The 15,123-nt window shown below is 40.2% G+C and overlaps 1 protein-coding gene across 3 annotated transcripts in view; it reads left to right on the plus strand.

Annotated features, from left to right (window-relative positions):
* Positions 1-4,116: 4,116 nt before the first annotated feature.
* CDIN1 (CDAN1 interacting nuclease 1) overlaps positions 4,117-15,123 on the plus strand; it is a 274,081-nt gene continuing 263,074 nt past the window's right edge. For 2 of the 3 annotated variants that reach the window (XM_049613299.1, XM_049613298.1), the window contains exon 1: positions 4,117-4,441. In XM_049613299.1, coding sequence (XP_049469256.1) covers positions 4,341-4,441 — 101 coding nt within the window. In that variant the 5' untranslated portion in view covers positions 4,117-4,340. The remainder of the gene's footprint in view (positions 4,442-15,123) is intronic. The other variant, XM_049613297.1, reaches the window with a different exon arrangement.

Consider the following 15,123-nt stretch of genomic DNA (forward strand, 5'->3'; position numbering starts at 1 on the left):
GTTTGTAACACAGGTCTTCAGTGAATTCCCCCACCAACACATAAACTCCTTCTGGAATCAGCCACCTGGTTTGACAGACTAGGAGTTCATACACCACTGTCTTGGATGAAGCAACCAAACATTTGGATTTTTGGTCTTCTCTGACTATTCAGAGTAACTGCTTTATCATCATGGTTTGGAATGTCCTTCTGTATTTTTCCTTTTGTTTTCCTCAAGTCATTTAGTTGAGAAATTGCTGCAAGCCTACACAACTGAATTATTTTGATCTTTATTGTTTACGAAGTGCTCGTGTTATGTTGGGACCAGGATAAAAGGACTTGTCACTCGTGGATGGCAAGTATGGAAACGTAAACTCTGCTTCCAAAAGATGCATCGCTTTAGGTGGTACTTCATAGGGAAAAGAGACCAATATGAGATCTCTTCTATTCAAAGATGCCAAATGAGTTTTTTAAAGTGTGTTTTGGCTAACTGTCAAAATTGAAGGTCCTCACTTCTTCAGCAGGCACTGTTGCTGGCCAAAGAAGGTAGCCAGCTAGTTCGAAGCATACATGCTACTTAAGGAAAATTCAAACAAAGAGTTTTTTCTTTTTGAATTATAGAACACGGTGATGGAGAACATGGGGCTTTACAGTCAGATTAGCTTGGATCCAAATCACGGTCTTGTGACTGAACTGGACCCAGTAGACAACTTCTTTACTCTCCTTGAGCCTCAGTTTCCTAAACTATAATGGGATGATGGCTAATGGGATAAGGTTTCAGCATAATAGGAGCTTAAATATTAAGTCCCTTCTTGGGGCGCCTGGGTGGCGCAGTCGGTTAAGCGTCCGACTTCGGCCAGGTCACGATCTCACGGTCCGTGAGTTCGAGCCCTGCATCAGGCTCTGGGCTGATGGCTCGGAGCCTGGAGCCTGTTTCCGATTCTGTGTCTCCCTCTCTCTCTGCCCATCCCCCGTTCATGCTCTGTCTCTCTCTGTCTCAAAAATAAATAAAAAACGTTGAAAAAAAAATTAAAAAAAAATATTAAGTCCCTTCTTTATTCTGTTAGTAAACTTCAATTATTCTTTAAAATAATCAATGAGATGACTTTACCAAGTTTCCATGAATTGAATCAGACTTTAAAATATAATAAAAATAATATGCCAGTATGTATTTTTAAAACCATGCATTAGATTTGGCAGAGTCAGTGAACAACAGACTGTTTAAAAATGCGACTGACTCTTTCCAAGGTCAAGCATGTTCAACTCCTTTTCACTCTGTCTAGAACTCTTTGCTCCAGCCAGAATAACTTTCCCATGCGCGTGACTTGGCTCATTCTTATTTTTAGTCCTTTGTGTTTAGCACTCTTCTTGAAATGACCTTCTGATGCCTCCCTGCCAAACCCCACACTCCTTTACAATTGTCCGTCATTCACAGTGTCCAGGAATTGGCAGAAAGAGATCTGGTCAAGCCAGTCTCCCCAGCCCATCTTTCAGGGCTACTGGCTCTTCGAGGTAGCTGGACTACTCTCCACTTTGACACATTCTCTTGCTATGATTTCGTACACATTTTTCATATTTGTAGATTCTTTCTCCCCATCAGAACTAAAATGTTCCATTTCTTGGGGGTTACACCGTGACATTCAGGATCAGAGAGACTGTCACTTGCTCAAGGCCACACAATTTATGACTGATTTTAAACAGGGAGCTAGTTCTTTGAGTTTTATTTTGGTATTATTTTCATTTCACGATCTATTTCACTTAAGTGGGGAAATGGTATTACTGACTGAGAAACATTAGGGGAACTTCAGAGATGGAAAGGCAGCTCTAGAAGGAATAAAGCAGATGAGGGGCATGGAGTGTGATGTGAGAGATGGGGAAGAGTGAAGGGGAGGGTAAGGGGGAGAGAAAAGAGCCTCAAAGGAGTAATTATCTTACCCTGAGCATTTCACGTTAAAAAATAAATAAAACAACACTTAAACACCACTACCACTACATTTCTGCTTTGCTTCTATTTTGGACATCATAAACATCCCTACTGTCACTGCCAATGAAGAAACAACATAACTGTGCTTTTCCCCTGGCGCTAACTCTAAACAATCTACTGGATTTGGGTCAAAACTGTAAACTCCCAGCATGTTAAAAGTAAAGAAACAGAAAAACCTGTTTTTTGTTGTGTTTTTTTTTTTTTTTTCCTGAACAGTTGTGAGGATGCACACAGGACAAGAGCCAGAGAGGAGTCACCATAAAAAAGAACTAGAGCAAACATCCTTGAACTGATGTTTCCTATAAAAATCCGTTGGCTGTGAATTGGAAAGAGTGAAGTGGGGAAGGAGAAAGGAATGGGGGGGGGGGGCAAGTAGTGCCTGCTTATCGTCAGCTAGCTTTCATGTAAAAGTCATGGCAGGGTCAGCAACAAACTAGCCAGGTGGTAACTCCAGGCCATGCTGCCATAAATAAATAGTTATGTACTAATGTCACACAACCAGGGCTAGATGCAAAGCATATGGGCAAAACAAAACAAAACAAAACATTCTGATGTAAATATTAAAAAAAAACAAAAAAAACTATGGTTGCTGAGTTCAGGATTCCCTGTTAATACTGGATTTTGAGACACCTGGGAAAATAAAGTGGTGCAGCTTTTTAAAAACCTGCTCTAAAAGGTTCTTTGAAATGTAGATTGTTCCCTTCAAAAAAAAAAAAAAAAATCCTTAACCTTTGGCCTAAGAGAGTTGTTACTTTTGGTGTGTAGTAATTAAGCATTAAGAGTTCTGTTTGCAGCAGGTCTTCAGTGAATCGTGGCAAGACCACAGACCCTGGAACCAAATTTTGAAAGTTTAAACTCTGGGGTTGCTTACTTGTTCTCTTGACCTCTGGGAAAGTTACTGAAACTTTCCATGCCTCAGTTTATTCGCCCCCCACAAAAGGGAGGAGGAGGATTATCATGTCGATGGTACCTGTTTCATAAGAAGCTATGAAGATTAGGAGACTAAATATGTGGAAAACAAACAATACCTGGTCAACAGCTATGTCCATGTGACCTATCATTATCAAGTAGTCTTACAAAGGCTTTTTGTCTTACACAGACTATCTGCCCCTATGCTAAGGAATCTGTTCCTTGCACTAATTTATTTAAATGCTAACAATAACTCCAAGAATTAAAAATCAATTTTACAGACAGAGGAACTAAGGCTTAGATGGATTCAGAAATTTCTCCAAGAAAGCGTATCTAAGCTAAATTTCCAATCTAGGCCCTACTCCAGGTTTAAAAAAAAAAATTACTACTTACACATTCTTTAAAATCGAAACACTTTTTCTTTCATTTGCTTAAAATGTTACAATTTGAAAAGAAACACAACACATGGCCTCCTAAAAACCAGAGATTTTTAAAAAGGGATTAAAGGAGGGGCTGATGTCCTAATAAATTGCCTCAGGAGGGCTGAGATCCTATCACAACACCTAAAGAACAGTAATCCATTCAATGACTCATTTCTGGAGCGCCTACTATTTTCTGAGAGCTCAGAATACAAAAAGAAGAAAGAACTGATTGCAGCACCTAACTCTGGGAAGTAAGAGGGATACTCTTTCCTGCGGGCTATTTGATGACGTCGGATTTGTTTTCTACTGTTTTCCAACCTGAATCAAAAGCCCCTTCCACGCGAGTTGCAGAAGTGGCCGGACTTTCCTCGACACAGGCCAAGCTGCAGGTCTACAGCCACCCTAGTGGGTTTCACTGCCAGGCTCTGGGTCGCAGAGTGCAGAGAGACTTTGGTAGAGTGAAGCCAGCTTTCTTTGTAGGTGTCTTGGATTGGAGCTGCGCTAAACGGGCGCATTTGAGAGCGTATTCAAATCGCGCGCCCTAGCAGTCGCTTTCCGGGGCTCAAGCTTAAAGACTGTGGGTACGGCACCCGTGTGCTCGGCCGCCTGGTCTGTGCGCTACGTCTCCCTGGCTTCTGGCAGCTAGGATAGTGTGAAGTGCGCAAAAAACCCAGGATGATCTCAGGTGGAAGCCGCCGGGACGCCAGCCCGCGGCGATTTAAGCGCCACCTCTGCTGACGACAGCTACTTCCTGGTTGTTTTGCCCTTAACTAACATGGCGGCCGGTTGCCTTCGGCTGGGCCCATTGCGGCTGCTCAGAAAGCCAAGGTAGGGCAATCGGGGCTACAGCCCGCCCCCCGACGCCGAGCTGCTGTGTGAAGCCTCGTCTGTGCAGCTGGTGGTAAAGGGGATATAGGAGCAAGCCAAAAAAAACCAGGACCCAGCGCCGTGCCGCTGTGTGCCCACCCCTCGTCTCCCGGCACCAAGGCTGCTGGAGCCCGGGGTGTTTTTTCCTTGTCCTCGCCACTTCCCAGTCCCTGGCCCAACATGATACTGACCAAAGCCCAGTACGACGAGATAGCCCAGTGCCTAGTGTCTGTGCCGCCTACCAGGCAGAGCCTGAGGAAGCTGAAGCAGAGGTTCCCCAGGTAAGTGTCTGTCTCCACTCGCACAGCCCTTTAGCCCTTTGCCTGCAGCAGCTGTGTTTGGGCATCCCAGCCAGCGCTCAGGAAACACGTGTCACACATGAGCGGGGAGGAACAAGAAGAGTGTCTGGTCTTAGGAGATCAGGGATGTGAAGAGGTTGCTTCTTTCACCTGTCTACCACAAGAGACTCTTAAATGGATGAATCCCTGGCGGCTTTCCAAGGCCTTGAGATTATATTTAAGTCCATTAATGTTTATTGAAAACTTGGTGTGTTCTAGGTGATGGGTGCACATAGTAGGTGCTTCATAAATGCCTAGTGTTTAATTGACAGATACTAGGAATGAATGATAGGTGGCAGGGCCTTCTCAAAGTGGAAATACAAATTCTAGATTAAGAAGGAGGAGGGGCGCCTGGGTGGCGCAGTCGGTTAAGCGTCCGACTTCAGCCAGGTCACGATCTCGCGGTCCGTGAGTTCGAGCCCCGCGTCAGGCTCTGGGCTGATGGCTCGGAGCCTGGAGCCTGTTTCCGATTCTGTGTCTCCCTCTCTCTCTGCCCCTCCCCCGTTCATGCTCTGTCTCTCTCTGTCCCAAAAATAAAAAAAAAATAAAAAAAAAAAAAAAAAAAAAAAAAAAAAAAACGTTGAAAGAAGGAGGAAATGGAGGACCCTTTTCAGTTGGATCCTGGAAAGAAACAAGGTACCACGGGCGGAAAGGGACCTCCTACTGTTCAACTTTGACTCTAAAGCAGTTAAGTGATCTCAGTCCAGTCAGAGAGATTGGTGCTCTAGGGACTCCACTCTTGGGTCAACATTGGCCATTTCAACAACCATATATATACACATTCCAGGTGTATTTCATACTTCCCACCTCCCCAGAACTCATCTGTTTTCGGTGACTTTAAGATTATCCAACTTTCTTTTTTTTTTTAATGTTTATTTTATTATTTTTGAGACAGAGAGAGACAGAGCATGAACGGGGGAGGGGCAGAGAGAGAGGGAGACACAGAATCGGAAGCAGGCTCCAGGCTCAGCCATCAGCCCAGAGCCTGACGCGGGGCTCGAACTCACGGACCTCGAGATCGTGACCTGAGCCGAAGTCGGACGCTTAACCGACTGGGCCACCCAGGCGCCCCAAGATTATCCAACTTTCTAAGAAGGGACTTTAGAAACTCTATATTATAGACTTACTCATTTTAAAGATGTGTGCACAGAGGCCCAGACATGACACAAAGAAGCAGTCTAGGAAACCAAGTTATTGTATTTTGGCCAAGTTAAAGTATAGAATGTTTGTTTACTTTTCTTCTGATTCAAAACCATGTCCAAATTTGTGCCATTTGTTTTGTGGCACTGAGCATGATTAACCCGTAATGGAGAGCCTCTTTGTCCTTGAGGTGTAACCCTTTAACGGATACCATCAAAGAAGTGTTTTCTTGAAGAAAAAGAGATTACTGGATAATTGGTATTAATAAAGTACAAATTGAAGAGGAAGTTAAAGGTCTTTTATGACCCCAATTTTTTTTTGAAAGACTCAGTTTTCCTAATCTGTAAAATGAAGGAATCTGTTTTTAATATTGTCCAGATATAATTAAAGGCAATATTTCTCCTTTTATAGTTTTTAAGATTCTTTATCAGACTTTCTAACAAGGAACAAAACTGACAAATTGGAATTTAATTATCTTTCATTAACTCTTTGTCAACTCTGCCAATGAGCAGTGAAATGGGTGAAGGCTAGTTAGCTGAGGGAATAGGTAGATTTTTCTGGGCGGTTTTAAGATAGAGCATGCATTTAGATCTTCTGTTCTCCTTGTGTTCTTATATTACTACTGTATTTTTCTCTTTCTTTTCCTCTCCTCTTTTTCCTCACCTCTTTCTCTTTTTCTTTCTTTTTTTTTTTTTTCCCTGTCTTCTCCATAAGAGGTAAACTCCCCATAGGCTTATGAAGGACTTACGAAGTACACTGATGAAGGATGCCCTTGGTTTAGGGCACCATGCCTGTTCTCTTATGCTCTTTTTTTTTTTTAAATTTTTTTTTATGTTTATTTCTTTTTGAGACACAGAGAGACAGAGCATGAGCAGGGGAAGGGCAGAGAGTGAGAGAGAGAGGGAGGCACGGAATCCAAAGCAGGCTCCAGGCTCCAGGCTCCGAGCTGTCAGCACAGAGCCTGACACAGGGCTTGAACTCAAGGCCTGTGAGATCATGACCTGAGCTGAAGTCAGATGCTTAACTGAGCCACCCCGGCGCCGTCTTTCTTTTTTCTTTTCTTTTCTTTTCTTTTCTTTTCTTTTCTTTTCTTTTCTCGCTTCTTTCCTTTCCTTTCCTTTCCTTTCCTTTCCTTTCCTTTCTTTCTTTCTCTTATATTCATTATATGGCCAAATAATTTTTATTTTTGCCAACTACCATTCAGAGAATAACTAACTCTTCTTCCACTGGAAACTATTTGGAGAGTCTGTGCTACTACTCTGCAAAACAAGGAATTAAAGGGTCATTTAGCAGCATGGGTGGGAATTCTACAAACAGTGTGATTTTGGAGTTGGCTTCATAGTTTTCATTATGGCACTGTTTTACAGTTGTCGGTGGGGCACCTGGGTTGGTTACACATTGGACTCTTGATTTTAGCTCAGTCATGATCTCACAGTTTTGTGAGACCGAGCCTCCCGTGGGCTCTGCACTAACAGCACTGAGCTGGGTTGAGACTCTCTCTCTCCCTCTGCCCCTCCCCTGCTCGCACTCTTTCTGTCTCTCAAAATCAATAAATAAAAAAAAACAAAACGAAACAAAATCAACCATCATTTCAAAAAAGGAGTGAGAAAATGGTATTTTTTTTACACTTTTGCACATCTTTTTAATGGCTGTCTGAATAGAAGGAAGACATCTGCTCCTACCTTCAACCTGTTGTAATATGTTATTTTGATTAAGGAATATGAAGAAACCCTGGCCCCAGACAAATGTAGTTGTAAAAGATAAGAATAATTTAATAGAATTTTTAGATAATGGTGGATATTTTTGTTGCTACCTACAACCTAACAAGTAGTGTTTTCTTAAAGGTTAATTGCAGTGTAGAAGGTGAAACCATATCATGGAGCATTTCACTCTCAATGGATATCCAATATCAGTGTATGTTGCAGTCCATAGGCCTGTCTTGAACTTTGAGTGGATCTTTCACCCATGCGTTATTTTTGTCATCCGTGCGTTGTGTGCAAAATGTTGGTTGTGAGTTATGTAAATCTTTCAATGTTGTCACCTTTCATTATACAATATCAAAAAATCATATTTGTTAATATCCCACTGATCTCATCAGAAAAGTCTGTAAGATTTGAAGCTGTCAAGCTTATGGTGATGGGTTCAGAGTTTTCCAATATTTGAATTTTCCCTTGAAAGCTCAAATTTTATCATTGGCAATAAATACTACCGGTTGTTTTCCTTAAGTGACAGGTTCATGTTGTTTATTTTTGAGAAAATGTTTTCTAGATACCCAAATCTGAATAATTATACTTTGTTCATTGCTCATTCAAGTAAAAATGGTGTCCCATGGAAAAAGCAGCTAGTTCAGCTCTCAAAGAATCATGTAAGTGTTCTCCCGTGAGTCAGTCATCATACTTCGATATGCAGTAGATGTACTTTGTATGTTTTTTTTTTAAGTTTATTTATTTTGAGAGAGAGACACAGAGAGAGAGACAACCAGTGGGGTAGGGGTGGGGGGTGTGGAGCAGAGGATGCAAAGGAGTCTCAGTGCTGACAGCAGAAGACTGACATGGGGCTTGAACTCAAGGAACCATGAGATCATGATCTGAGCCGAAGTCGGATGCTTAACCAATGGAACCACCCAGGTGCCCCATGTATTTACTGTTTTTTTTTTTTTTTTTATGTTTATTTATTTATTTATTTAGTATGTTTTTTTTTAATATGAAGTTTATTGTCAAATTGGTTTCCATACAACAGGTGCTCATCCCAGTGCTCATCCCAACAGGTGCCCTCCTCAATGCCTATCACCCACTAATGTTTATTTACTTTTGAGAGACAGAGAGACAGAGCACGAGCAGGGGAGGGGCAGAGAGAGAGGGAGACACAGAATCCGAAGCAGGCTCCAGGCTCTGAGCTGTCAGCACAGAGCCCGACGCCGGGCTTCACCCCACAGACTGTGAGATCATGACCTGAGTTGAGCTGAAGTCAGACGCTTAACCATCTGAGCCACCCAGGTGCCCCCCCATGTATTTACTTCTTATTTTGTCATATAGAATGTTAAGAGGATGTGCATTCAAGTGTTGAGATTTAATAAAATTAATAATAAGTGAATCTTAAGATATTCTTATATGAAACTGGCATTTATTTTTTCCCCTGTAAGTATGTGGCAGGGAAATTTATAGTGACTCCTAGAACACAGTTTGCCTGGCCTTGATTTGTGCATACCTACCATTGGTTTTGCACCATCCATGCAAATTTCACACAGGGGAAAAGGCAAATCATGTCTTATTATTTCCATACAAGTAGTTTTGACTTTATAGACCCCTGAGAGGGTCTCAGGGACTCTAGGAATCCATTGACTACACTTTGACAACCAGGAGCTATTTCAAATCAAAGAATATGTATGTCTTGAAGGATTTTGGTATGTATTGACAAATTACTATCGAAATGATTGTAGTAATCCTATTCCTGGCAGTGCCTGGGACTATCTGGCTCTGCAACTTTGGCCAGTATTGAAGAGAGACATTATTTAATGTTTAATATGAATGTTCAAGAGTGACATTTTGTAATTTGCATTTTTTAATAGAATGGACTGTGTATTTCCCCAATTGTTTACCGGCCATTTAATTTTCTTCTTGAATTACCTGCCTGGTATCCTTTGCCTAATTTTATATTGGAGTGTTTGCTATTATTATTTATTGATTTGCTACTGTTTAGTGATCTGCATATGTTACGGATGTTGAGCCTTTATATGTCATATCTGTTGCAGATATTTTTCCAGTTGTTTTCTTTTAAATATTGTTGTTTTTTATATGCTTAACTTTAAATTGATGCTTTTTTTTTTCCCCCCCTGAGGAAGTCCAGGAAGTCCTGTCCTGTCCTAAGATGTGAAAAGTAAATCTTCACCTAAATTTTCTTCTAGGTTCTTTATGGCCTTCTTTCTAGTTCTTTTGTTTGTTTGTTTGTTTGTTTGTTTGTTTGTTTTGAGAGAGAGAGAGGGAGTGCAAGCAAGTTGGGAGAGGGACACACAGAGAGAGAGGGGGCGGGGGAGAATCCCAAGCAGGCTCTGCACTGTCAGTGCAGAGCCAGATGCAGGGCTCAAACTCAAAAACCATGAGATCATGATCTGAGCCGAAGTCAGATGCTTAACTGACTGAACCACCCAGGTGCTCCTATTATTCTTAATTATTTAATCTGTCTAGTTGAAATATATTTTAGTATATGCTCAAAGGTAAAGATGTAGTTTAATTTCTTCTCCCTCCCCCACACTGTGGCTTCTATTTGCTAGCCTCACTTATCCATGACTTATTTGTTTTCACTGAAATTACAGATTTATGCCTTTGCAAGTCACCATGTTGAGCCTGGGCAGACCCTTAACCACTTTGGTCTTGTAATCTTCCAATTTAAAATGAAGGTATAGGACTTTATGTTGTCTAATATTGTCCAACTCCAAAATTCACCCTCCAGATGTATCACATTACCCTTTTCTGTTGATATTAGCATCCATCAATGGTTCTTGCTTGAAACAGTTATTACTAGTATTTGCCTAATGGTGACTTTCTACTTCTCTCATTGGAATACTCTTTTTAACTAATATCCTCTACTACCACCATTTCATGTGAAACAATCCATCCCACAGTCAGCTCATGATTTTCACTGGTACTCGTAGTTCATTCACTCCTTACGGCATTTAGTCTGTAATAATTCACTGTGTGCTCACTATGTCTGTGGCACTATCTGAATATTTTGTAGAAAACAGGACAATGTAGTCATTATTTTTGAAGAACTTGCAGTCTGAGGAAAGAGTTTAACACACATCCAATAGCTATAAATTATTAGACTCACAGAATGTTAGGAACCAGAGGATTTGTGGAACATCATTTAGTTCATGTATGTTTAATCAAGTGGGTTTCTTAAAGGAGATATACCCTTGTTGGAAATTCTTTTGCTGGTAAACTAAGCCCTTTGGCCCAAGTTTAATTTTTCACTGAGTTCCCTTATCTTGCATTAGTTATGTGGTTACTATTTATGCCTATACCAGCAAGTTGTAAGTCAAACTCTTCATACCATAGATCTCTAAGCAAATAAGTGTCTTTATCTTACTGCTCTTTCTTTACCCTTAGGGACACCAGCTCAGGTGTTTCTAAGAGTGCCTTCCTCATTCTTAAGTATGATCTTCTGTCTTGGCCCCGCAACATCTGCTGTTTTCCCACTGTTGGATCACAGTATAGGCAACCATTCATTCATGTGAGGCTCTTCCTAAAGAAATCTTGAAAGGAGTAGTGAAACACTTATTTGACTGGGCTCCCTGTATTTAAACCAATAGAGTTAGTTCATTTTCTTGGGATCTTTACTTTCATCTGAGAACTGGAGTTAAGGCTGGTCCTATTGTGTATTTGGCAGGGTGGGTCTTGATGGTGGACCTGGGGTCCAGTGTGGTCAGGAGGGGAGTAGCTGAGGGACTTGCTTGGGACGAGCACAATTTTACTGAAGTTTTACCTTTGTTTAGGACAGCTTAGTTTAATTTGGTGCTGCCATTGACTTCAGTTATCCTTTCTTGAATAATGTTACCCACCCCCAGTGGTGCCTTTTAAGTCACCCTCTTTTCCCATAGGAGCCTTGCATTCCATGGTTTTTGCTTTCTGTAACAGTTTGTTCTTGGGGAATGACTTGGCTTTGCCTCTTTTTACCTGATTCACAGTTGCCTCTTCTGTAAAACAAGGGATGGAGCTCCACTGCTGAGAAGTAGAAGATGCAGGATTTAAACCCAGGCAGAGTCCGGCTCCAGATTCTTCCTCTTACTCTGTGTGTTACTTCTCGCCATTCAGTCCCTTAAGGCTGTGGTGAGGATTAAGTAAAATAAGGCATGTAAAACACTTAGCATAGTGTAGACATTCTGGTAGGCATTTAATGGATGGTAAATATGATTCTTGTTATTATTAGAATTTAATAGATAGCCTACAGAAGAAGAGATGTCTAAGTAGTAACCTTTTAAAACATGTAAAACAAAATTTTGCTTTGATATGGATCAGTTGATTGTATAGCTCTGAACACATGGATTTAATCATTAGTTGAATATGGCCCAGATATCAGAAACTTGTCTTAAGTCTTTTATAGTAGTATATAATGCCATTAAAAACAAAGAAGAAAGAAAGAAAACTCTGAATCCAGATGTACTGATTTTTAAGAATTATAGTAGCACCTTGCAGTCTATAATTAATACTGGTTTACTTAAATTGGAATATTATTCCTATTTGCCTTGTTCTCTCATTTGAATTGATAGTTGGTTCTCAATTTGTGGTCAATTTTCTATTCTTCTGATAATGTTGTGGTGCACCCAAGTTCCAGAATAATGAGTGAGAATAGCTTGTAAAGGGAGAAAAAGTCAGCCTTTTATTGAGCTGGAAACTCTTTTCGTGGTTTTGCTAAGGAAATAGGACTAATTTACATGAACTTCAGAATTAGTACTCATATACTTAGGAAACCTTTCCAGGAGTATTTCTGTATTGATCACTAGTGCAAATTGGAAAAGAAATTGGTCTAAAAAAGTGGGCCTAAGAAAAGAATATGATTATTTCATGTATTTCCTTTGGTCATCTTTTAATTTTTATTTATTTTGAGAGAGAGGGAGAGTGAGAGAGCAAGCACAGGAGGGGTAGAGAGAGATATTCCCAAGCAGGCTCTGCTCTGCCAACGTGGAACCCAACACGGGGCTCGAACCCATGAACTGGGAGATCATGGCCAGGGCTGAAATCAAGAGTTGGACGCTTAACTGAGCCACCTGGGTGCCGCTTAGTCATCTTTTCAAATACATTTTTTTAGTCCATAAGATTTTAGGTTTTTATTTTGTTGTTGCATTGTAGCCTACCTTTAAAGATTCACCTGGAAGGTTATTTTGTTAACCATGTGGCACCTTGTGCTTTGATGAGATATTTGTGACTCTTGGATTTGCATAGTTGCAAAAATGAGATGAACTTGAATTCCTACAAAGGAGTATTTGGAGAAAACCTCAGATAATGTTGTTTTGAGGAGAACCCACATGCTGACTCTATTTCTTATTAGTTTGAGGGGGGAAATTTTCATGTTATTAGATTATCGACTTCATTTTAAAGTCTATATTCAGGCATCAGACTTTAGTCTACTAAGTAATAGCTCACATCAGAATGTTTACTGATACAATAAAGAGGAATTATATATCTCCCTAGGAGAAAAGTGTTCAATAGATGTATGGAGTAATAATATTTTATTATTTGACTTTCAGCAAATGTTGACTGAAAAAAGTACGTTTTTATTACACATTTTGTGCAGTTTTGCCATGTTGGTTGAATTTTCCTTAAAAACAAAACCACCGATGTACAAGTACTTTTCTAGAGTAATTATGAAAAGTGACCTTAAAATATAAAAGTCATACCCTGGTGTGAAAATCATTTGGGAGATGGGTAAAGAATAAATTTTCCAAAAAAAAAAAAAAAAAGAATAAATTTTCCTTTATTTTCGATTGTCTTTTACTTGAAAGGAAATGTTTTAAATGTTTAATTCAAGGTATCTTTCTCTTTCTCTCTTTCTGCGGTCAGATTGCTTATACCATGAGCTGGTACACAGTGGATACAGCAAAGGTGCTGACGTGCAGCTTGTAACTGAATGATGAGCCTCCATTTCTTAGGGGAACAGAACAGAGAGCTGGATCCAGGATGGTTTGCTCTGTGGGCTTTGAGATCAGCGTGGAGCAGCCTGTGCCTCATGTATTAAAGACAATACATGGCTGGTCAAGAGTCCAACCCTCTCCTGTCCACTTTGGGGAACTAATCCCTGCCTCTACTTTTCTTTCCTCTTTCTATCCCTACCTTTCAGGAGGCATCTTGATAACATTTAAGAGTTATTAGTTCTCCTTCATAACTCAAAGCTTCCTTCTTGCCAGAGTGACAAGACTGACAATGTTAGCTTTTTCAAGGGCTTTCCTCTTGACTGAGGGGTGATCTTTTCTGTTTCTTCTGGTTTCAGGGCAGTGAATAAAATTTCTGGGTGTTTTTTTTGTTTTGTTTTTTAACCTAGCTTGGTATTCAAATTGTGACCTGATAGATGCATCATTGAGATAATGGGGAGCTCTGCAATTTTCTTTCCAAAGTAAAATATTAAAATATCTTAGGACTTACATCCTTCATGTGTTTTAAATATTGAGATTCAGCTGCTAAAAATGTTTGAAGACTTTTGAACTTAGAGAAATACCAGCAAGACCACAGGAATAAATATTCTGAATCCGAGAAAGCAGTACAAGCAGAGGAAAAAATAAGTGGATTCAGGCCTCTTGATACTGTTATTCAGTAAAATAAGTATGTGCTGGGCCTTTCCTTGATTAGGTGCTGGTTCTGCTAATTGGAGTGATTTGTATGAAGCTTGGGCTTTTCCTGAGGTTGTTCTGGGAGCTGTAGTCATATACAAGACTAAGTCTTAAAATACATGGTAAATTGTCCCCCCGCCCCCAACATAACTCATGTATTTCTCATATATTTATTTTTATTATTGCTGAGATTTGTCCTTTGCTCTAGGCTCAAGAAAGGATGAGATGTGAACTCTGCTCTTTTATTTATCGTGCTCTAGGAAATAGGAGGCATGGAAGACCCTTGATACTTACAAGGGTTGTTACTTAATGACTGTTGGAAATCCCCAAATTCGCAGCTAGCACCAGAGAGGATGGCAGACAAAAGTGTAAAGCTTTGTAATGCAGGTGTTTGGTTAAGCTCACTTATTAGCTAGTTGACTTGCTCTTCCTCACATCAGCCTAGTGGTATGAAAGATTCAGATTTATACTCAGCAGATTTATGAATTATGTCTGTCATGAATATTTGTGATCACTTTCAGAGAGCCCGAGCGTGGTATGTCTAATCTTGGAATGCTCTAGGTCCCCAGCTCTAGTGCCGAGGTGAACAGAAACACAGAGTGAAATCTCTTTGTGGTCCATTACTCATGCCAGTGCCACACCTTAGCCTCCTGAGATTCTAGAACTTACAAGGTGGTGTTTATGACTAGTAGGGCAATAAGGCTCTTTGTAGGGGTAGCCTTCTTGGTAGATGGGATGTGGGAGACTGAAGTGTCATTTAAAAGCATCTTCTTACAATCACATGTGAAATTAGGTGGGTGATTTATTTTTTTCAATTTTTTGTTTCTGTCTCTAACTCTTCCAAGTGGGTATCATCTTTCACTCAAGGTATATTACACTGCTATTTGTTTTTGCTGATAATATTGGTAGGGGAAGCTAATAAAATTTGAAATTAGCTTGCACTTCAAGCCCCATTTAGCTAAGATGGTAAATGGACTGGGTATGTGAGAGAGACTCTTCGTTGTATAGCATTAAAAACCCCCACAGACTCTTACAGTCCACATATAACAAATAGCTCACAAACATCATTTTTAACTGGTGAAGTTAACATTATCTAGATTCTTATTTCCTGAGGCCAACTAAAATACATATATAAAAATAAGATACATTTAACCTCCAACTTAGA

The sequence above is a fragment of the Panthera uncia genome (genome assembly GCF_023721935.1).
Source record: "Panthera uncia isolate 11264 chromosome B3 unlocalized genomic scaffold, Puncia_PCG_1.0 HiC_scaffold_1, whole genome shotgun sequence".
Taxonomy (NCBI): domain Eukaryota; kingdom Metazoa; phylum Chordata; class Mammalia; order Carnivora; family Felidae; genus Panthera; species Panthera uncia.